The sequence below is a fragment of the Kryptolebias marmoratus genome, linkage group LG6, assembly GCF_001649575.2.
Source record: "Kryptolebias marmoratus isolate JLee-2015 linkage group LG6, ASM164957v2, whole genome shotgun sequence".
NCBI lineage: Eukaryota > Metazoa > Chordata > Actinopteri > Cyprinodontiformes > Rivulidae > Kryptolebias > Kryptolebias marmoratus.
In genome coordinates this window covers 7,451,862-7,474,118 of record NC_051435.1, presented here as the reverse complement: position 1 = coordinate 7,474,118, position 22,257 = coordinate 7,451,862, and the positions used below count along the sequence as shown (strand labels likewise).

The window sequence follows — 22,257 nt, the reverse complement described above, 5'->3', positions numbered from 1 at the left end:
AGGGAGTCGGCGGAGCCTTTGCCCCTCTGCTCGGAGCATGCCAGCCTTGTCAGCATGAGAGGCATCAAGTTAAGTTGCCCCTGTCGGTGCCTCCGTCACTTGTGTCAAAACAGACGCCCTCCATATTCAACAGATAAAACCGGACCTGATGAGAATACAGAAACTCAGCTTGACAGTCCTGATGTCAGCATGAGGACAAAAATCCTCCTTTTTAGTAAAGCGTACATGTTCTATATTTTCTTCCTGGCATGATTTAAGTCTATGAATATGATATTTTACTGTTTATCTCATGCTTTTTAGAATATGCATATAAAACATGAATGTACAGAGACTGTCGTGTGACATATTGCCACAATTCATATCTGTAAGATTTTAATAATATGCCCCTGGTTTTATCCCAGATGATCAGTCTTAGGCTACAGGTACTATTTATAGTCCTCATGCCTTAAAATATTGCAACCTTGTTTGCACTTTTAGCCACTATCTCCACAAACTACCAATTTCTCAATATCAAGAATCATAATTTGACCCTTTCCTCACACTCTTATGATATGTAAATGCTAAGATTAGTGTGGTCAGGTCGCCTATGTTGTAAGATATGCTTGTTCCAGGTGATCAGTACCTTTTATGAAGGTGCCAGTTATATATTTTCTTTATCAATATTAGTCTGTGGCATTTGTTTTGCAAGTTTTTTTAATTACATGTTTTTCATAGGGGACAGTTTAAATGGGCACAGCCAGTAAAAACAGTGAACAAAACAAGACAACACAGTTAGTAGATGTATAAAAAACAGTTTAAAACACTTGCATATAGTGTATTAACTTGATCAGGAAATACATAGAACAATCAATAAAAGAGTTATGTTATATGTAAGTGAATTTAATTAGAAAACCTTGAAGACTGAATCTAACCAACGGCAGATTTATCATATACATGTATATATATATATTATTTATCATATCATAGCATTTTCAGGCATGTTACTGAATGTCCATTATCCTTCCATTTTTTTGTGGATTGTTTCTTACTTTGTGCAATTATTGCAAAATCAGAAAATGTTAAAATTTTGTCTTTAACATGTGCAATGCAAATCATGCTGGATCAGTGGGACACAGCAAAGTCCGTTAATTCCACTAGTCTGTGCACTGTAAATGAAGTAAACAACTAAACATAAAAAAAAATAATTTCGTTCAGTTATTTTAGACATAAAACGCTTGAAATAAATCACTGAAAAGACGACTTTTTCTGCCATTGAGGATCAATGAACACGTGACCGGAACTGTTCCGGCTGACGAATGCGGAAGTAGGTCGCTGCTTTAGCCTGTTAGCTCCAAACCAAAACAGAGGATATGTCTCCGCTTTAAGGCTCCGTCAAGTTCGATATAAACCTGAATATTGAATTGAGTGTTTTCGGTCAGATGCCTGTTGTTTCTCTCTGAGTGACAGAAGGAGCTGAAGAGCCGTCAGACAAAAATGGAGGTAAATATTCGCTGTCGATGAGTTAGCTTCAGCTATTCTGACACAACTTTAGTGAAGCATCTCACTTCTCACAGCCTCTTTTTGAGATTAATGCAGCTGACAACCAACTTTAATAAACTATAATGCTTAAATTCTGTAGGTAATTGCATGCGTTAAACACAGGATTATTTTTTATCCATTAAAAATATAATATTTGTTAGCATGCATCTTTTAGTCAATGCAAATAATTGTGGCTAAATTGTATATTCCAAATTGAAAGATTTGTCAGAAATGCTCTAAAGAAAATGATATAATACTAAATAAAAAGATTTTATAATTTATTTCCAGTTTGAATTATAAAAAGCTTGTTTTTTTTCTAATTATCTCTGAAAAAGGATCCTGGTGGTACTGCAGCAGAGTTTGTGTCTCCATCACAAGCAGGTGCCCCAAAATCAAAGGTACACGCTTCAACAAATATCTCCTTTATTGTGTGTTCGTGTTGAATGAATATGGTATTTAAAAGTTTATTCACTTTGAAGCAGCTGGGGGGAATTTCAAGCTTTTTAAGTAGCTGTAGAAATCCTCCCACAGAGTCCTTGAGTGTCACTAATCATGTCACCTGTTGTGTATATACTGATCACATGGGGATTTTTTTTTGTTTGTTTGGTGGTTAAACTGGTTCTGAAACCACCAGAAGAGAAGTGCTAAAGCTGGATTGTAAGGGTTAGATATTTGCTACCACCTCGCATTAAGGTCTACCTGAACAAAGAAGAATCTACACCGACAAATCAAAGTTATTTCAAAACATTCCTCAGTGTTTGCCAGGTTCTACATCAAAACTAATTGTTTTGGGTGTTTAATTGTGATTTACTTTTTGTTGTGTTTTCTCAGCTGGACACGTTGTCCAAAGATGATCTCATCAAATACGCCAAAAAGCAGATGGCTGTCATGCAGAAGATGAAGAGCAGATGTTCAGGTCTCTGCCAAATGCTTTTTGGTTATTGTGTCTGACTTTTGTGGATGTGGACCAAACGTGGACAAGTTTGTGACTTTCTTTGTCTTTTCAGATTTGGAAAAAGAGATTGAATCCTTCAAACAGCAACCCAAAAACAGTAGCACAAATTCAGATGATACCTCTCTGATGCAGGTTTGTTTTTAGAGCATTGTCCCTTGTGTATCCATTATAAAATTCTGTTTCTTAGCCGCTGTTTTCTGTTGGGTTGATGTGCAACAGGAGCTGACAGAAAGGATGGATGCCTTACTTCTGGAGAAGGCAGAAACTCAACAAAGTCTTAGTCTCTTGCGCAAAGAACTAGAAAAGACAAAGCAGCAAGCCAAGGTGAAATACAGCATAAATATAATATTTAACCTGTGCTATAAGCTGCTTCCCTGATATAGTTTCTGAATGTTGTCAGTTTAAATAGATTTTTGAAGTTGTTTTACTGTAATAAATGCCAGATTGTCGTATCTCTTCTTTTGTTCAGGAGGATCTAACTGTGCTGCAAAGTGAGCATGAGAGTGTAATGGAGGACCAGCAAAAGAAGATTGAAACCCTGGAGTGCAGCATTGAGGAATCCAGAAGCAAACACCAGGAAGAAGTGGCTTATTTTCAGAAATTACTCAAACAGCGAGAGGAGCGTGACAGAGAGAGGGAGTGTGAAAGGGAGAAAGAGCGCAAAACGGATTGTGACAGCGCAGAAGGAGTCAGACGCTGCTTAGAAGCTCAGCTGGAAACCATTCAAGCTGAGCTGAAGGCAAACCAAGAGAGGAACTCCCAGGAGATCGCTGAGTTGCGAGAGAACTACCAGAGGGAGTTGACGAAGGCCCAGCAGGACGTAGAGAACCTGAAGGAGGACCTGGCTCAGAAGAGTCAGCAGCACGAGGAGGAAATGAGAGCCCTGGAGGAGGACTGGGAGATTGAAAGGGAGCGTCTGCTGTTGCTCACCGAGGAGCTAACTGAGCAGCTTGCCCTCAAAGGTACAGCAGAAGTTCAGTTACAGGGTTTCCTGTTTGAGATTTCATTCATATCATTTATACTTACACAACTTGTCCTGTTTGTAAACATAACAATATTACAGTTCAGTTCTGAGTAAAGAGCTTATCTATTTTAAGTTTTTGGCTAACTATATAAATTTTTTTTTTTTCAGACAGCTACCTCCAAGATGTTCAGGAGGAAGATGAGGAATCTACTCGTGGTTCAGGGATTGCCAAAATGCTGGCGCTGTCCGAATGCAGACAGGCTGACACCAGTAATGGTGATGGAGAGGAGGCTGAGATAAGCAGGCTGAGGGCAGCACTGGATGACCTTCAGTCTAAGAACACCATGTTCCAGGATGAACTCACCCTGCTCAGTAATGTGAAGGGGGAGCTTGAGGCGGAGCTGGATAGGGCCAAGGAGGAGTTTCAGATGGAAAAAGAAGAGCTGGAGTTCAAAATCAACGAGCTGCAGATGGTTGTTAGTCCTTCCGCCGAATCTGTTGCAACCCTAGACTCTGTTCCTGGAGAAGAGAAACACTCTGTTGTTAGTTCATCCGATGACCAGAAGGGCCTGAATGTAGAAGAGGATCTGAAGCTGAAGGAGGAGCTGAAAGCTCAGTGTGAGGGCTTGGCCAGAGAACGAGACTCCGCAGTCGCTGAGTGCCACCACATGAGAGGCATTCTTCAAAGTGTGGAGACTGAACTGGGTGAGAAGACCAAGAATTTTGTTCAACAGTACAATGCCATGAAGGAACAAGGAGCTAATACAATCCAAGACCTCCAGGACACGATTGAGCAGCTCAGTCGAGAACGAGATGAGCTGTTAGTGAGGAAGACTGAGGTCACGAAGGAGAACAACACCCTGGTGGACGATATGCAAGCCCTTCAGCAGAAGCTTGAGGGTTCCCCAGTGGAGTCCTCTGCGGAGGAACAGACCTCTTTGACCTGCGAGCTAAAACAGTCTGTGGAGGTTCTGACGAGGCAGAATGAGGAGATCTTGTCCCAGCTGAAGACGAAGGAGAACCTGATCCAAGATTTGGGAGAACAAGTTAACACACTGACGGAAGAAAAGGATAAACTACAACACCTGCTAAAGCTCAAAGAAGATGAAATGCAGAACCTGAGTGATGTGAAAACGAAAGACACGGAGAAGCTGCTGGAAGAGACGGCAAGAGAAGCTCATTTGATTAGAGAAGAAAAAGATACAGAGCTGGAAAACCTGAAAATAAAAACAGAGAATGAAGTGAAACATCTGAAAGAGGAGAAAGAAAAGGTGGAAGGAAGTCTAAATGAAAAGCTGGTGATCCAGGAGGAGAGATGTTCCACTTTAGATCTGACTGTTAAAGAGCTCTCCACAGAAAAGTCCAATCTCCTTCAGGAGCTGGAGCAGGCTCTGTCAAAGCTTTCTAAGGCTCAGGAGGACAGTGAGCTCTTGGGCTCCAAACTGGCAGAGCTGGAGGCTCAGATGGAGCAGGGGGCTTCTGAGAAGCAACACCTCGAGGCGAAGTTGAAGTCACTGACTGAGGAGGCAGAGCAGGCCTCTGCTTCCGTGCAGACGCTGAGGGAAAACCAAGCTGAAGTACTCAAAAAGTCCACAGATGAAGTTGTAGAGCTCCGAACACGTGTTGATGAGCTGGAGAAGGAGCGAGGCCTGTTGAAGAGCAGCCTTGAGGAGGCCGATGCTGAGAGGAGAACAGAAGAGCTTCAGAAGGACTTCCAGGCTCACATCGAAGACCTGGAAAAGGAGCGAGACATGTTGAGGAGGAACCTGGAGGAGATGGTGAAGGATGCTGAGGGGCTGCAGAAAGACCTGCAAGATATGAAATCAGCTAATGAGAAGATTATTGATGAGAACCAGAAACTTCAGGCTCGTGTTTCTGTGGGTAAAGACAAAAAAGAGGAGGAGGAGATGGGGAGAAAGATGGAGAGCGTGGAGAAAAACATTGAAGAGCTCAGGAGGCAGCTGACAGAGAAGGACTCCCTCATATCACAGCTGACGAGTGAAATCACAGCTCTGCAGGTAGGTGGGGTGTCTGACTCGTGTCTTCCTGCTAATCACCAGTGATGCTCGAGAGGAAAGAAAGAAAACATTAACAACTGTTTTATAATGTCTACTTTCTCCCTCTTTCTGTTTAGACACTCTCACAGGAATCTGCTGCTCAGTCTGTTTCCTCGGAGGAGAATGAAGCGAGTGAGATGACAAAGAAATTAGGTGTGACGATGGCTCTCACCACAATGTGTTTGGTTTTATCTGTTTTGTTTAATTGTTCTGTCTGGCATGTTCTGAAGACTTTCTCTCTGTAACTTCCTCCTCCCTCAGCTCTCCTGGAGAAAGAAATGAAAGAAAAGGATGAGAAGATGAATAAAATCAAGGCAGTTGCTGTTAAAGCAAAGAAGGAGTTGGACAACAGTAAGAAAGAGGTAAAGTGAGAAACTGCGTCTCAGCTGTGCTGTGTGGGCCACCTCGTTAATAAATATCCAAACGTGCATTAACGAGAAGTACAGATACGTTCAAGAAATTGACAGAGTCTGAGCCATTTTTGTGTTTTCTAAGGTCGCTTAGCTGTGGCAACCATCTTAAGTCGAGCTGGCTCCAAACCTAATCGGTTGTAGTTTCATTAAAATCCGTTCACTGGTTGATGATACTTTGCTAACGCTGCAGACAAACGAACAGACGCACACAAGATAAGTTCTGATTTGTAAACTTATCCAGTGATAAGTTTCACTTTATCAGGTTTGTTTTATCAGCCCACAGTTCCAAGGGCATGTGCAGTTTATCTACACTTTGCTCTCAGTTATTAGGATGATTTGTTCCTAGATATTTAAGCATTAGTGAACCTCACAGCTGAATGTTTACCAAACCAACAGATGATATCAGACCAAACCAACACCTTAATAGATGAAACCTCAGCATAGAGTGAATGTTAGATAGTTGAAGATTGACGTAAACGGAAGATGGTACCACCACAGCAGAGGTCACCATAAAGAGAGAAGCCTTTAAAAGTAAAAAGAAATTAATTGGATCCCATGCAGCTAGAATAGAGTTAAACTTGGAGTTGTTAAAACTTAGACACACAGACTGTGGCTGCACTAAACAATGTTAATTAGTCTTTATGCTCCTTCTGCTGCAGAGCAGTTTTATTTGTTTTCTCCACTATGATTTCTGTCTTTTCTGCAGCAGAGTAAAGTTAACAAAGAAACAAAATGAACACAAGCAAAGCTTCTTACTGTTGAGGTTTTTCCACTCGTTTTTTGTTTTTAGATTGCTTCAAAGACAAAGCAGAACGCTACAACAGGTTGATGTCTGCAAAGCTGTATGTAGCACTGAAGCAGAGAGATTACAGGACCGTGCTTGGACTTTTAGTTCCCTGACGTGTTCATAATTGGAAAGCTACAGAGTGTTTAAAGAAGTGCATCGTCTTCCTTTCATTGCGTATGAGAGGACTTCTCTATTCCTCAGGAGGATTTCAGTCATGTGGTTTGAAAGGAAACCAGTTTGCTTTCAGCCAAGCCTTCTTTGTTTTATATCTTACCTGTACGTGTAATTTACAGATCATGGCTTAATTAAATGATGCAGAATTCCTCGTGTCATAACAGCAGTTTAGCTAATTTAGGACAGTGTCAGACTCTAAAACTTTTATTGTATTTATTTAACTTTACAGTCTAAATTAAATCACCTCACTGGTTATTTTTTTCCTGAGGTAACACGTCTAAATAAGAAATTTAATCTTTATAAACTACACCCCTTCCCCACTTGCATGAAATGAACATCCTCAACAACAAATCATTGAAGCAGGAACACACGCTTGCCTACAGATCATTCCGATATTTCTTACTTAGTTTTAAAGATGAGTTGTCCCACTTGGCTAAAATTGTAATTTACTGCCTTTTTTTCCAGGTTCAAGCTCTCAGGGAGGAAGTAGAGTCGCTGAAGGCAGAGCGGGAGAAGACGAACAGCTCTATGAAAGACATCATTCATGGTGCTGAGGGCTATAAGGTAGGATGTACCGGCTTTAATCAAGACTGAAAGGAATGTCAAATCTGTCGGTTTGTGTGGATTATTCAGAGCATAAATTGGATAGGAACTGTAAATACTAATATCTAAAATACTGATATGCTGTACAAATACTATTTTATTCCTTTTATAGTGTGTCAAATACGTCGTTAATAGTCTGTGTGGATTCAGGTTCCAATACAGTCTTGGAAAATAAAGGATTTAATTTCAGTATTTTCCAGGTCTGGATAAGTATGGAAAAACATTGGTGTTTCCAGACTTTATTACCGATTGCGCTTTGCAAATGTAAAAAAGTGCATTTCTAAAAGTAAAAACATAAATTAATAAGTCGTTACCTTGATGTCCACTTTTGAATCATAAACCTCTGGGGCTGCCAGCTTCTGTAAACTGAAATATTGAACGCAGATCTTGTTTTTTTTTTTTTGTGCTATAGCACCGTTTTAATGTTATCAATAAAAACACAACGACCCTAACTGCTGAGTGATAATCGTTTTGGTCCATACATTCAACAAAAGATCAGGTTTGCATGTCAAACAGATGGAAATTTCTAAGGCTCTGATCAGAAAGTAATTTTGTCTGGGTAAAACACTTTCACATGTAAAATCTCCTAAAACTGAAGTATAAAAAAAAATGTCTCTTGCTCTGCAGTTTATCTTCATAAGATGCAATGAAAAGCCAAAAAGACCTTTGAGGCAAGAAAAAAAACTTGAGTTAAAATAAATCCTTCCTGCATCCAATAATTTTACTTCAGCATACAGATAAAAAAACAGCTTTTTTGTACAAATATGTTTAAGTTACAGCAATGTTTTGGTGTCAAAAAGTTGCTCCAAAAGAAATTAAGAGGGAAAATTTGAGTCTGGAAACGTCTGGAATTTCAAAATGGAAAATGTGTAGAAACTCTGGATTATTCAGAGCGTATTTCATATAAATAAATACTAATATACTGTACAAAGCTATTTTTCCTGTTATGCTTGTCTTTTAATAAAGAGTTTAACTGTAGTGATGCAGGAAAGCAATAAAAAAAGAATTCCTTTTTCTTTTTTCGTGCTCTATTCTTCCTTTTATTATTCCCAGAATCCCTCTGTGGTTGAAATATGCTCTGGTGGTCAGTGATTTCTAGGTTCATTATATCATCTAGCAAAAGCTCTTTAGTTGTATTTATTATTAGTATTAATCACATGATGAATGAAAAACTAGGATTTTGAAATATATTTCTTGCAATAGAGTTCTGTTAAATGTAAATAAAATATAATTTAATCAGTGCTGGCATGTCAGAGCACAGTGCAGTGTTCAGTCTTTTCTGTTGTAGATGTTTATAAGAGCAGAATTATTATAAATGCATCTGGTTTATCAGGTGGAGAGTGTAGCTTTAATCCAGACATAAAGCATGATGTGAATTAATCTAAAATGAAAGTGACAGATTTGATTTAACATTTAATTTGTCTCATGCATTCCTCAAGCAGTTTGTTGCTAATTGGCAAGTGGAGGTATGCCCTCGTTAAAAATATAATATCGCTCCCAGCGGACTCTACAAACAGCCCCCAGACTGAGCCGTGCTTTAAAACTGTCTCCACCGAGGAGGAAACCAGTCTGTTGTGTCTAATGAGAGTTTTGTCCCAAACGTAACGGCAGCTGATATCTGAGAGGCATCGTGTTTGCCTTCACAGAGTTGTTCAAGCGACCTCCAGAAATGAATATTGAAGATGTGCCTCTCTGTGTGTGTGTGTGTGTGTGTGTGTGTGTGTGTGTGTGTGTGTGTGTTTAGAACCTGCAGATAGATTACGACAAGCAAACAGAGCAACTGGATAGGGAGCGAGAGAAGGTGGAGGCGGCGGAGAGACAGATTGCTGAGCTGACCAAACGACTCAGCAGTGCTGTCACACAGGTAACTGGGATACACACTCTGTCACACACTTGCACACACACATTACAGAGAGCCAACAGACAAAATGCTCTCAGCATCCAGTAAATCTAAGCAGTGAGACTTTACCCAGCAATGCTTACAGCATAACTCAGTTTCCATGTGATTTACAGGGAGTCGTTCTAGCCAGCGACACTTTACCCAGATAAATCTGGCAGGCGGGCGCCCACAAATAGCCCATCAGATGTGACTGGGTGAGCAAGGGAGAAATTGTTTTTATATATATATATATATATATATACTCCCTTCACCAAAGCTCATAACTGTCTCTTTCCAATGAGAGAACAGGCAGGTAAATAGAGCGGGGTATAGCCTCCATCTGTTGTGTGCGAGTGCGTTTTCTCAGGCGCAGTTTTATTCTCATAAGCGCTCATGGTTCTCGGGGGGGTTGTGCACGCACACCAAAGCTAGTTAGGGATCTCCGACTACATCCCAGCATTTCCCCATCACGCAGTCGGCGTTTGGCTGACAGCTGATTGGAGAGAGCTGCTGCAGATGCCGGTCGAGTGTTCTGTCTAGAGAAAGCCCACAGAGCCCGCCGCTGTCAGATTCACATGGACGGTTTTCAGAAGCGTCACGTGTGTTTTGAGCTGGTTTGATACGTTTGTCTACAAGCACATTTTCTCCAGAAAACCTTGCCAAAGAAAGAAATAAAACAATCCCTTTTCTTTTCCGTTGTTTGGTTTGATCATTTGATTGATTTAATTATTGTTCTTCCTGACATGTGGCTGTCTCAGGTTTAGGTTAATCTGTTTTTTTGTTTGTCACTTCTGCAGACTGAAGCACTGAGCAGCGAGAAGGAAGATCTGTTGTCTGGTTTGGAGACGACAAGGAGCACAGTGAGGCAGCTGGAGGCCAAGATCCAGGAGCTGCAGAAACAGCTAGCAGGTCTGGACAAAGACCTTCTGGTTGAGAGGGCAATGAAAGAACAAAAGCTCAAGGTAGACAAGTTGAAGGTTTCATTTATAACTCCTATATGTGCACTTCTGTTACATTTATTTCACACGACTGAAGCTGAAAGAACTGATGTGTTTTCTCGCCTCAATAGGAATTGTCGTCTGCCACGAAGGAGGTGGAGGAGCTGACAGCACAGCTCCGCAAGCAGCAGCAGCAGTCTCAGCAGACCGCTCAGGAGCTGGAGCAGCTTCGCAAGGTACCCAAACACACGAGCCCGTCTCAGCGGGCCTGTCTAGCCCCGAAGCCACAGTGGCACCTCACAGAGGAGGAGGGAGCAGCTTTAGCCCATAGGAAAGGAGCTGCTGTTACGTTTCCATTAGTGGAGACCTACATATTACAGCGGCGCACATAAACGCTGCCCGGATGTCCGGCTTTGTCTTCTGTCCACTTTACTAATTTATCCAAAGAAACAGAAACTTTGAGGCTGATTCCTGTGGGGATATTTAGAAGAATGGTACGTGGCGTGCTGTTTATTTTTGTGGGCAAAGGTTGCAAAAAATTATATTTAAGAGCTGTATGTTGAAACATTCTAAACACGTTAATCAATTTATTAATTTTAGTAAAAAAAATAAAAAAAATACACAGTCATCTTAAAACCATTTAATACAAAAAAGAAAAACAGCATTCAGGGACTAATATGTAGCAAAAGGTTTCATAGATTGTGCAGTTATATACTTTATTTTTAAAGTTTCAGGATGTTTAAGTGACAAGTTATTTTGTTTTTTGCTTTTTCACAAATTCTGTTGGTAGTACATAACCCCCAGCCTGGTAGGTACTGTGTATGTACCTTAGCTGGTACTTGCCTGGTACTTCCTGGATACTTATCTGGTCCTGAGAGGCTACTTACCTGGGTACTTACTGTGATTTGTATTTTAGGTAGAGTTACACCACATGTATTGGTAGCCTGGTAGATATCATGTAAGTACCAGGTACATACAAGGTACTTAGTACATATCTGGTACATCCCGGGTACTTACCTAGTACTTAGAGGCTACTTACTTGGATCTTATCCAGGTATGTTCTGGTACCTACCTGATACTCACAGGTGTGTGTAGTGTGTTGTGTATCACTACCAATGTGTTTATCAGTCATGTTTGTTATCGTTGATGACACACATCTGACTGAGCAGCGTTTAGTCAAACATGCTCCACGCAGGTTTAATCTGGGTTTCCTGTAAGTGTGTGTGTCTGCTGTAACAGAAATGTCATGTTCTCCAGAAACAAAGGCAGCTTAGGCTATGCTCAAAGTCCTGCACATAAAAACACTGAAATATCCCCAGAATGGGATCAGCTCTCAGTGAAATGTCCTTAAAGTCATCACCGCACGTAATCTGTTCCCAGACAGCTCGCCTTCAAAGTTGGAAAAAAATGTCTCATTTGTTTTGGTTTGGTTCTGCAAACACCTGGCATAAGATAACCAAACAGATGATTGGTTGTTTAGAACAGTTTGATCATTAACCCAACATTTGTTTAAGTTTTCCCAGCTTACAGGGAGGTTTTCTCTCTCCTCACTGTCATGGTACAATATGTTTGCCACTAGGAGGCACAGCAGAACTCCCTGCTGGACATGGAGATGGCCGACTACGAACGTCTGGTGAAAGAACTCAACGGCAAACTCACTGAGAAAGACGAATATGTGGAGGAGTTACAAGCTCAGATAAGCACCCTCACCCAGAACCAGGAGACGCTCACGCAGGAAATTGGTACGAATTGCATGTTTTATTGTAAACAAAGTGTTATCCAAGGAGCAGCACACATTTACACTTAGTTTTAACATTAATCACACTGTTGCACGACTCCACAGTTAAAGTGCAAATTTGTTTCACATATAAAAGTAGTATATTTATTAAAGTTTGTCTTTGCAGATAATGAACATCCATTGTTCCTGCAGATTCCTAATGAATCTGTCTGCATCTTACATTTGGAAACAGACACATATATTTTATAATTCCATCATTCTACACAATCAGGCTGCGTAACGTTGGCAAAATGACAGATCACAGTATGAATCCTGCTGAATGTTTTAGTGTTGAATTTGTCTCACTGCCCGTGTGAACGTGTCTGATTTCATGTCTCCAGAGGCTTTGAAGTCCCAGCTGGACCAGGAGGGAGAAAAAACCACCAAGATGAAACAGCTGCTGGTGAAGACCAAGAAAGACTTGGCAGATGCTAAGAAACAGGTCTGTCTGTGTGTGTGTGTGTGTGTGTGTTGTTGCATCCCAAAGGGTTCCCTATTACTGCCTGATGAATGTAAATAGTGTTATGCAGTCATGTGAGGAAGACCTTGAAGATATATATTGGGAACAGTTGATCATTTGTCTGTGTTGACAGTCTTTCATATGTGTGTGTGTGTGTGTGTGTGTGTTCATTTATTTGTTATTTATTAACCTTTATTTAACCGTACATGCACCCATACATGCAGGAAAGCTCCCTGATGATGGTGCAGGCATCTCTGAAAGGAGAACTGGAGGCTAACCAACAGCAGCTCGAAAGCTCTAAGGTAACAAGCTGAAATGAACTCCTCTGTGCTTTTCCTCTTAATTAAAATCTACAACATGGCATGTTAAGATTCTGCTCATCGTACTGACATGTCTGGGTTTGTGTGTTTTAGATTGAGGTGTGTGACCTGACCGCCGAGCGCCATCGCCTGCAGGAGCAGCTGAAGTCTGCGCTGGAGCAGCAACAAAGAACCAGCAGCTCGCTGCAGCAACGTATCCACAGTCTGCAGCAGGAAAGAGACACTGCTAAGGTACTCGTGTTCATCCTTTTTAACTTTCCTTTCACGTTTAACTCAAAATATTTGATCCAACATCTCCGTTTGGAAGGAATAATGATGGTGGATTTCTTAAAAACAACACAACTAGTAATGTTTTTGGCGCTGAAGCTAAATGAGACATTTTTGGGGAAATTATCGTCTCATACTCACTAGACATGATTGATAAATGGCACTGCAAGTAATGACTGTTTTCATTATTTATCTCTCAATTATTTTTAATTAACTCTCAAATCTGTACAATGTCACCAGTGTTTCCTAAAGGACATCTGTCATGTTCCAAGTGCTCGAGGTGACAGCTGCTAATAGCCTATTTGTATGACGATCGATTCAAAAATTAAAACCTAAAAAGTTGAATTTAGATTAAAGGGACAGTGGGACTCTGTTGTGTGGGGTTCCTATAAATGAGTCAGTGTCTTACCTGCAGAAAACAGCAGTTTGGACTTGAATGTGATTGAATATTGAGTAAGATGTAAAGTTTTAACTCACACTTTAGTAAACTGATGGTTTGTCTCAGTGGCTGAAACTATTGTCTGCAGTTGATTCTCTTCTGCATTAGGAAGTTAAACAGATGATAGAAATATTGATTAAAGAGGAGTTTCTCTCAGCTGAGACAAATAATCACAATTCCAAGAACAAAGATGATGAATGATAAGTAACATCTGACATACCTGCTGCTCCAATCAGTGGAGGGGTGGAGGTTTCCCATCATGCTCAGGAGATATTTCTGACTCTGTGATTGAGTTCTCTACAGGTTTAACTTCACTCTGAAGAATAAAACAAGATTTACTCTAAAAATGTGCAAACTCATGACCTCCAGCTGCAGTGAGGTTTGTGCTCTGGTGTTTATCACATGTCTCTGCTCTGTGTGTGTGTGTTTGTTAATTCCAGGCTGAGCTTGTGGTGACAACAAGCGAGTTTGAGAGTTATAAGGTGCGCGTCCACAACGTCCTGAAACAGCAGAAGAACAAAACCAGCGCTCAGAGCGAGTCAGACTCCGGTAAACTAGAGAGGTGAGAGCAACACGCGAGCATCGAGGAACTGCAATAAGAAAACATGAAGGTGGACTTTTACACTGATAAATACACATAATCTATAGTTTATGGTCGTATACCTGTGGTGTTGTTTCCCTTTGTTCTTCAATTTCAGCCTATTTGTATTGGGAGTAAAGACTAAATTCTACACAGTTAGATTTATTATCACACTTTCAGACATCATAAAAGCTGCGTTGTAATTTGCCACCAAAAGTGAACAGAGGTGTCTCAAATTAGCCTAAACGGGTTTGCGATGGATTCACAACAACCAGTCTGAACAGCCTCTGAAGATAATAAGGACATGCGATGTGTTTTGCAGGGAGCAGTTGTCGTCTCAGGTTGAACAGCTGAGGATCCGGCTGGCAGAGAGTCAGCAGAACCTTCAGAGTAGCACAGCAGAACTGCAGCAGCTCCAGACCGAACACGACACTCTGCTGGAGAGACACAATAAAATCCTTCAGGAAAACGTGACCAAAGAGGCCGAGCTCCGGGAGAGGTGGCTTTATTCTTTTTAAATTCTGTCCTGTCTGACATATTGTATGTTTTTTCACTTTGTGCCTCTCCGTTACTTTTCCATTGCTGATATTCAGCTCATTAAGCAGCTTGTAAACATTTCCTTTTGCTCTTGTCTCTGCCTCCAGGCTTCTGTCGCTGCAGTCGGAGAACGTGGCCCTGCGGTCCGACCTGTCCCAGGCTCAGACGGATCTGTCTTCCCAGGTCGAGGCCCAGCGGCAGACCTACAGGGAGCAGCTGAGGAAGCTGCAGGACGACCACCGGGCCACCGTGGAGACCCTGCAGGGACAGCTGACCCGAGTCGAGGAGCAACTCTTCAACCTGCAGATCCAGAACAGTAAGCTTAAAGAGCAGGCCTGAACATGAAGCATCTCTCATAACAGGCAACATAACAGCTGCAGACTTGTTCCTGTCTGAGGTCTAAAAAAAACAACAAAATGATCCAGAAAGAAATAATTCCAAAAGGGATCATATAAGGAGATCCTTCAGAGCATCAAGTAGTTTACAGTGTTGATGTTTTCTGTCTTGTTTTCTCTTCCACTCATTGAGAACGATGATGTGAGACAGGAAGTAAACAGGATAAGGGGGTGTCTGTGTGTTTATGAGAGAAGCAGCTCTGAGAGCTCGTTCATCACCTCCCACACAGCTGCCCTCCAGAGTCAAGCAGCAAAAGCACAGAGTAATGACTGGAAAGGCAAGCGTGTGCGTCTGCGTTTCTTCTCTGTCACGTCAGCATGGCCAGGTGTTGGCAGGGCTCCTCAGCCATGTTCCCGCCTCACAGTGTGGCAAACGGCTCCCCGTGGCATCTGGAGGGACTCATCATTAGTGGCTCACACGTGGACGCCAGGATCAGCCCAATTTGTGCGGGCGGGGGGGGGATTGCAATATTCCCGGCTTTAAGGTCATATTTGGCCCATTTTACTGCTATATTTAAAATTGATTGCAGCTAAGATGCAATTTGATTTAGCATCTGTGTGTTTTGCAGAAGGGTCATAAAACTACTGGCCTCATTTTCTTTTTTTCTATAAATCTGATGTGTCAAACTGTGGCACTGATTTGTGCTTATTGTCATTCTCCTTCTACTTTATTCTTTATTTGACCTTTTAAGCCGCACATAAATGATTACATTTAATTTTATATCAAATCCTTTAAAACTTTAAACCTAGAAGATGCAGTGGTTTATCCAGTATTTAGTATCTGAATTTTGCTCTTATTTAAATTCTTATTATCTCATTTTAGAGCTTGGTGTGCCAATAAACTGAATCCAAGTGATCATTTTTTAACAGCAGCACTTCTCATATATTATTATTGGGAAAAAAAGGAAATTTAAGCATTGTTTCAAGAAGATAAGAAATAGGATAGAAAGAAAGAGCCGGTTTAAAAGAATTTCCGTTGTTTTTAAGTGTCTGTGTTAAAGGATGAGGTCAGGTTAGCTGCTCTAACAAGGCCCTCTGCTGGCCTAACTTCATATAACCATTAATAAGAGAACCTAACAAGAGGAGGGAACGTGAGGGCCTGCTTTCTTGAAGCTGTCATAATTTTATGAATCAAAATCTTATTTGGAGCCTCCTCATGTCACAATTTAGTAGAATACAGACTACTAGCTAATAGGAATTAATCACTTTAGTTGGCATTTGTGTAAGCTTAAAGAATCTGTAATAGCCTTATTATTATTTTTTAAATAGGCAAAAAAAGACTCTTATAGCTTGTTTTGCTTCTTGGATAAAATATGTCACTCAAAAGTTTTAATGCTATACAAGGTATGTAACATTATTAGTATTTAACTGTTAAATACACTGCAGATTTTCCTTTTTTTACAAACACACACTAAATGAAATGCAAACGTTAACATGTATGTATTAACATGACCACAAAAGGTGATTTTCTTTCTTCCTTTGTTAAACTCAGACTCGGTCCTGATCCAGTCCAGCCGTAAGCCTGGCCTGGCCTCAGAGCTTCAGCGCAGAAACATGGATCAAAACCAAACAGGGTTGGGAATAGCAGCTTTCAGCGACCTCCAGTCTATGGCCAGGGAGGAGGGAGAGGGCATGGAGACCACGGAGAACGAGAAATCCTCCCTGGCTCTTACACCCCTGGCCTCTCTGGAGCAGCTGCTCACATCCCCGGACCCCAAACAAGGTGTGTTTGAAACGACAGGTGCATTAATACAATAACTGAGTTTATTAAGACCATTAGATATTTAACTTGTTCAGTAAAATGCACTACAGCAACAGTTATCTTAAGCCAAACATTGTTTGGGTATAAAATATGATTTTTATAGTAAAAGTAACACATTTTTAATGTAATTTGGCAGAAGTGTACATTGTAAAATCCCACATGCACCTTAGTAATAAATCGTATGGTTTTTAACTTGCATGTGGCTTCGGTTGCATCTCCAGAGCCTTTTGTTTGGACAGTGGAACCGACCAACAAAGAGCTCTCTGAGAAGCTGAGCACGGCCACTCGCAGCATGGAGCACATGAACAGCCTCCTGCACGAAACCGAGGCCACCAACGCTGTTCTCATGGAGCAGATCACCGTACGTATAAACGTTCCAGTTAACGTGACAAACACCTGATTATAGCCCGTCGCACAGAGGCGAACAGTGGTTTTGTGCCAAAAAATGTGAATTACGGGACATATTTTGTTGGAACTTGCAGGAAGTAATGACTGGATGTACATCTACAAATTATTACATTCTGACTCCACCCGATCCAAGATGGCTGCCACCACTAACTCGCCTTGAAATACACATTTTCACAGATATTTAGTTAAAATTTGGTGTGGTAGTAGCTGAGCCTGATGCGCCAACACTGATCAGTACTATATTGCACTTTTATAATGCGTGTATTGCGCAACAAATGTCAGCACCTTGGTCGTGTTTGTAACGAACTCAAACGAGCCCAAATTTGATTTCAAACTTTTTATTTGCTTAAAGAAAAAAACCCCGAAAACCCAGTAGGAGGACGAATGGAGTCTGTGACAGTTTGTTCAGCTCGATAAGCACAAATTAAATTGATCTGTAGGCTCCCACGGTGATGTCAAACAGCCTGGCGTTGTTCACAGTCCCTTCTTTGTCCAGAAGAAAGTAGAGCCTGTATCCCTTGATTCTGAGGGGGATGAAGGAGGGAGACTCCTGTCTGTGAGCGTGGCAGGCCACCTGGGACAGAGGGACTGTCATGGTCCTGCCTCGGCCCGGACCCAGAGGGGACTGTGTGCAGACTGTCACCATCCTCCCGCCCCTATGGAGGACCACCTTACTGACAGAGCGCCGGCAGAACAGCGCTCCGAGCCCGATGATCCCCGCTCCTACAGTTAGGCACCCCAGCGTGAAGCCGTACCTCCACGAGTTGGAGCCCAAGTTCATCTCGAAGCTCCACATCCCGGCCAGTCCCGTGGTGGTGGCAGGCCCCCTGGCTCCCCCCTTAGCTCCGCCCGTGTCCTTGAGCTCGGTGTAGGCGAAGTGAGACAGATACGTCCAGAAGACAAACTGTCCTCCGCAGAAGGCCGAGAGAAACCGGAAGAAGCCGGTCCTGTCGTGCTCGAACAAGGTGACATCTCTGGAGGGCTGGGTGGAGGTACAGAAACCGCGGCCTGCGTGGACAGAGCCCCCGGACCTGCTAATGACCCGGGTGGACACGCTGCCGGGCGGTGAAGCCTCCGCCAAACTCCGTGCGAAGAGCCGAACTTTCTGCTGGATGTTACCGAGCCGAAAGTAGCCGGAGCACCGCTCCAGAGCTCCGCAGAGAAGGCGCTCAAATCCCATAACTCACTGTAGAAATCTCCCTGAGACTGTGTGACGACAAAATACGACGGTCCAGATACATAAATTAAGCTATAACTCGCGTTTTAAGCGTTAATTTCCTCCCTCGCTAGACTCCTCTGTGAGAGGGCGCCGCCATGTTTGTTATGCTGTAAGATCTCGCGAGAAAAAACGAAACGAGATTTGAAAAAACGAAGCAATCGCAAGAATTGTTTTTATTTCAGTAAATAAAAAGGCTTCACAGCTTTATTGGTTATAATAACCATTCACCTAAGTTGCTACTACTCAAATAAAACAAAAGAAACAAAAACTCTCAACAGTTTCTAATAAATAAACGATTTAAAATGTTCCATAAAACAACTATTTTAGTCGATGCTACAAATAAACTGATTTCACTGATCATTTATTTTGATGTAAACTGAGTTATCTTGGCAAGCTGAACACGATTGTATTTAATTTAACTCTCAACCACATAACATGGAGATAAAATACAAAATTACGTTTAAATTCTGCAGTTCTTGTGACTCTGTTATGAAGCTCATTAAAACAGTTCTCAGGCTCCAGATTTATGGGTAATTTATGCATAAAAATAAACAGCTTCAACTTTAAGACGGCAATAATCATTTTGTAAATGCATTCTTGTTTTGCATTATTTTTATGTTTTTACATTCAACTAGTCCAAGGTATTTATTCTCAAAATAATTATCATGTTACAAGTTCTGTTTTTTTCTGTCAACCTTTTGTATTTGCAGATAATCTTTTCTACTGTTAGATGACCTAAAATAATAGTTTGTCTTTCCCAAAAATATTCTTCTAATCTAAACTTTTCAAAAATCGCACTTTAATCATTTGCTTTTTCCTTTCTCACTGACTTGTCCTTAATATTCTGACTGCTATGGGTGCTAAATGTTTGTTTTTTGTTTTTTCTGCCTGCCAGCTGTTGAAGAGCGAAGTGAGACGTTTAGAGCGAAACCATGAGCGGGAGAAGAGCGTGGCCAATCTGGAGTACCTGAAGAACGTCCTGCTGCAGTTCATCTTCCTGCGCTCTGGCAGCGAGAGGCAGGCGCTGCTGCCCGTCATCCACACCATGTTGCAGCTCAGCCCAGAGGAGAAGAGCAAGCTGGCTGCGATTGCACACGGTATGTAAGAAGGATATTTACTGTTAATTAGAAGAGTAAAACTATGGAATGTTTTGAGTGCATACAGACTCAAAATACATGTCCTTGGATTATTGATTTTACTACTTAAAGCTGATCCAGTTTTCTTTTTTCTTTTTTTTTTTTATCCATCTCCAGGTGAGGAGGAGGGAAGCGGGTCTCGGGGCTCCGGCTGGACCTCCTACCTCCACAGCTGGTCTGGGATCAGATAGTCTTGGTGACCAACCAGATCATCAGAAAACACTGGGAACACTTTGAAGTGACATTACTGAAGCCTTTGCTGTGAAACTCAGCATCAGAGACGATGTACATTAGTTAAACTGGGGCATTAATGATATTATTGGGACGCAGTAAACGGGACCAGAGAATGTATGAGAGGAGAGCGGGTTTTTGGGAGAGAGAATGGAAACTTTTAATCTGAAGTGCAAAAGGTACTTAAGTCTCTTACTGATGGAAGGTAACTGATAAGTTTCTGTCTTTGTTAGTCTAATTATTACTGGTGATGATATTAATACAACACATACTCGACACTTGAAGGTTCTGAGGTTTCATAGGGCACCTGAAGTCAAATAATATGCATCTATTGACTTATATTTCCAGCTTTTTAACAACAAACATGTTGTGCACAGATATCAAAATATAAGATTATGGGTTAATTGAAGATCTAAATGAAGGCTGACACAAAATCTAAGCTGTGGGAAGTGGGGGTCCTGAGGGTGCTACAGCAACCCCTAGCAAGAAATAACGTCAAAAATAAAAAAAGTAATGAATGAGTAAAGAAATAAAAAAACATGAATAGAGTGCTATGTATGTTTATAATCCAGCTGTATTTTTACAGTAATGACTTATTAATGAGGGGATCTAGGTTCCTGTTTGTTTAGGGTTCTACAGCGTTCCTCACGTTCCACGTTCTCTCAGCGCCCCCTCTATGTAAAACACGCTCCTATGGCTGTGCATGAAATCAGCTGAAGGTTCTTGTCAGACGTTTGGTTCTGTGGAGCGCAGGACATTTTACTGACTTCCTGGTCGTTTTGTTACGGATCACGTTTCCAGCTTCACAGACAGTTGAATGTGTTTCTCGAACTTAGAGGCACCAATCTTGCCTTTCATTTGTGGCAGTGCAGACATGCATATGAAATGAGTTTGATACATAAATCATCTCTAATTTTAACTTTTTTTACCAGCTTTTGTCTGGAAGGTTAAATTAAGACGCCTTAATGCCACAAACAGTGGTAAACATTGTGTTACATATGTTTGTTAACGGGTTAAAACTTAATGAACCATCAGTGGAGCCTGCTTATCAGAGCCTCAATGTAATTACAAATAAGTTTCTGTAGATTTCCGACCAACATACCGTACAGATCATTATGGCGTTCATTCTTCTTTCGGTTTGGTTTGGCAGTAGCTCACTAACGTCTCACATTTCGTTCTCGTTTTGATCTGTTGCACCTGAAAGCAACGTATGGTTTGGGACTTTAATATCAATGTTTTGTTTTTAGTGGATGAAGGAAGGTGCCTATGACAGCGGGCACATCTGCCCTGCTGAGGTCTCTCTGAGCCACCCGCACCTGTCACATCTTTGGATGACGTTTTTGTTGTTTTACTGTGACCCCTGACTTCACTGTGGGGTTGGAAAAAAACATCCCTGCCTCCTTTCTGTAACTTGAATGTCTATTTTTCCCTCTCTGCCAGACTTTGCTCGTTCTTTTTCTCTTTTCCATCGGCAGCTTTTTGGGTTTCATCCTCCACGAGTGAATGTACTTTTATCTAAGCTTTTATATTTGTGACGGCTGCTATTGTCAGAAGCTATAAGAGATTATAATAACTGTAAACTCTGATGTGTAAGAATGATAAGATTTAAGATCCTGCCACGGTTCTCTGTATGTACGGTAAGTGATTATAAACCAAATTAAAGTCAACAAGGTTGTGAGTGATCACAATACTTTGTGTTGAGTTGTGCTTATTGCTACGTGAATGAGAGGCAGACTGGAAAAATAAAGCTTCAAACAGTCGCTGTTTGAAATCTGTTAGTCAGAGCCTAAAAATTTATGGTCACACAGTCTTTTATGTAGGAAATCTGACCAGTTGAAAAGACCCTTCACTTCTTGTTTTGAAGAGAAAATTCTGAGATACAATGAAAGTCAATGAAAGTTTGGGTGTGAAAACTCTTAACTCTATGGGGATTTTAAAGAAAACCACAAGTCCTAAAGCACTAAGAGACACACTAGGTGAAAGAAGACAAAAAATGTCTACGTGTTGATGTACAATTTGTACCAAAAATGATTGTGGGTGTAAAATAGGTTTGTCAAAGTTTTGACATTTTTTAGACAGCTCAAAAGTTCAAAGTGACATCATCAGCTGTCCATTGAACATTTTGAATAAAATGAGTTGCAGGAGAAGCTACAGGATACAAAAATTTAACAGGATAGTAATGAGGGTGCTTTGGCACATTTAATTAAACTTCTCAAGCCCAAAAGCACCTTAAATATAGAGATTTTGCAGCTGTTTAAAACTAGTTACTGTAGTTCCTCCAGTGAAGAATGAAGCAGGTGAAATGTTTGGGTCTTCTGACTGTTTTAATGCAGTGGATGGAAAGTCTTCATCTTTCTTAAAGGAGGGAAGAGGATATAGGGGGCTGCCTTTTAAGGAAATACATGTGGTTCTGGTTTCATGACGTGTCCAGGGGAGGA

The 22,257-nt window shown here is 41.3% G+C and overlaps 2 protein-coding genes across 2 annotated transcripts; one reads left to right on the top strand and one right to left on the bottom strand.

The window, feature by feature from the left end:
- Positions 1–1,290: 1,290 nt before the first annotated feature.
- LOC108240433 (GRIP and coiled-coil domain-containing protein 2) lies at positions 1,291–21,509 on the top strand. The gene is made up of 24 exons (XM_017423903.3): positions 1,291–1,479; positions 1,854–1,916; positions 2,350–2,434; positions 2,526–2,605; positions 2,693–2,797; positions 2,943–3,435; positions 3,606–5,455; positions 5,572–5,647; positions 5,756–5,856; positions 7,334–7,432; positions 9,216–9,335; positions 10,148–10,312; positions 10,420–10,524; positions 11,868–12,030; positions 12,407–12,507; positions 12,750–12,827; positions 12,939–13,076; positions 13,992–14,113; positions 14,454–14,630; positions 14,776–14,984; positions 16,556–16,786; positions 17,047–17,186; positions 19,348–19,549; positions 19,706–21,509. Exons 1-24 carry the CDS (start codon positions 1,474–1,476, stop codon positions 19,777–19,779), a joined length of 4,983 nt encoding a protein of 1,660 aa, XP_017279392.1. The 5' UTR covers positions 1,291–1,473; the 3' UTR covers positions 19,780–21,509.
- On the bottom strand, positions 17,556–18,550 carry tmem223 (transmembrane protein 223). Its single transcript, XM_017423904.3, has one exon. It carries the CDS (start codon positions 18,411–18,413, stop codon positions 17,658–17,660), a length of 756 nt encoding a protein of 251 aa, XP_017279393.1. The 5' UTR covers positions 18,414–18,550; the 3' UTR covers positions 17,556–17,657.
- Positions 21,510–22,257: the final 748 nt, after the last annotated feature.

Excerpts from the sequence above, each read along its gene's own strand:
- LOC108240433 (XM_017423903.3), top strand. Across the intron at positions 2,435-2,525 it reads GATGAAGAGCAGATGTTCAG|ATTTGGAAAAAGAGATTGAA; the intron begins GTCTCTGCCAAA and ends TTGTCTTTTCAG. Across the intron at positions 12,828-12,938 it reads AGCAGCTCGAAAGCTCTAAG|ATTGAGGTGTGTGACCTGAC; the intron begins GTAACAAGCTGA and ends TGTGTGTTTTAG.
- tmem223 (XM_017423904.3), bottom strand. The coding sequence starts at position 18,413 with ATGGGATTTGAGCGCCTTCTCTGCGGAGCTCTGGAGCGGTGCTCCGGC.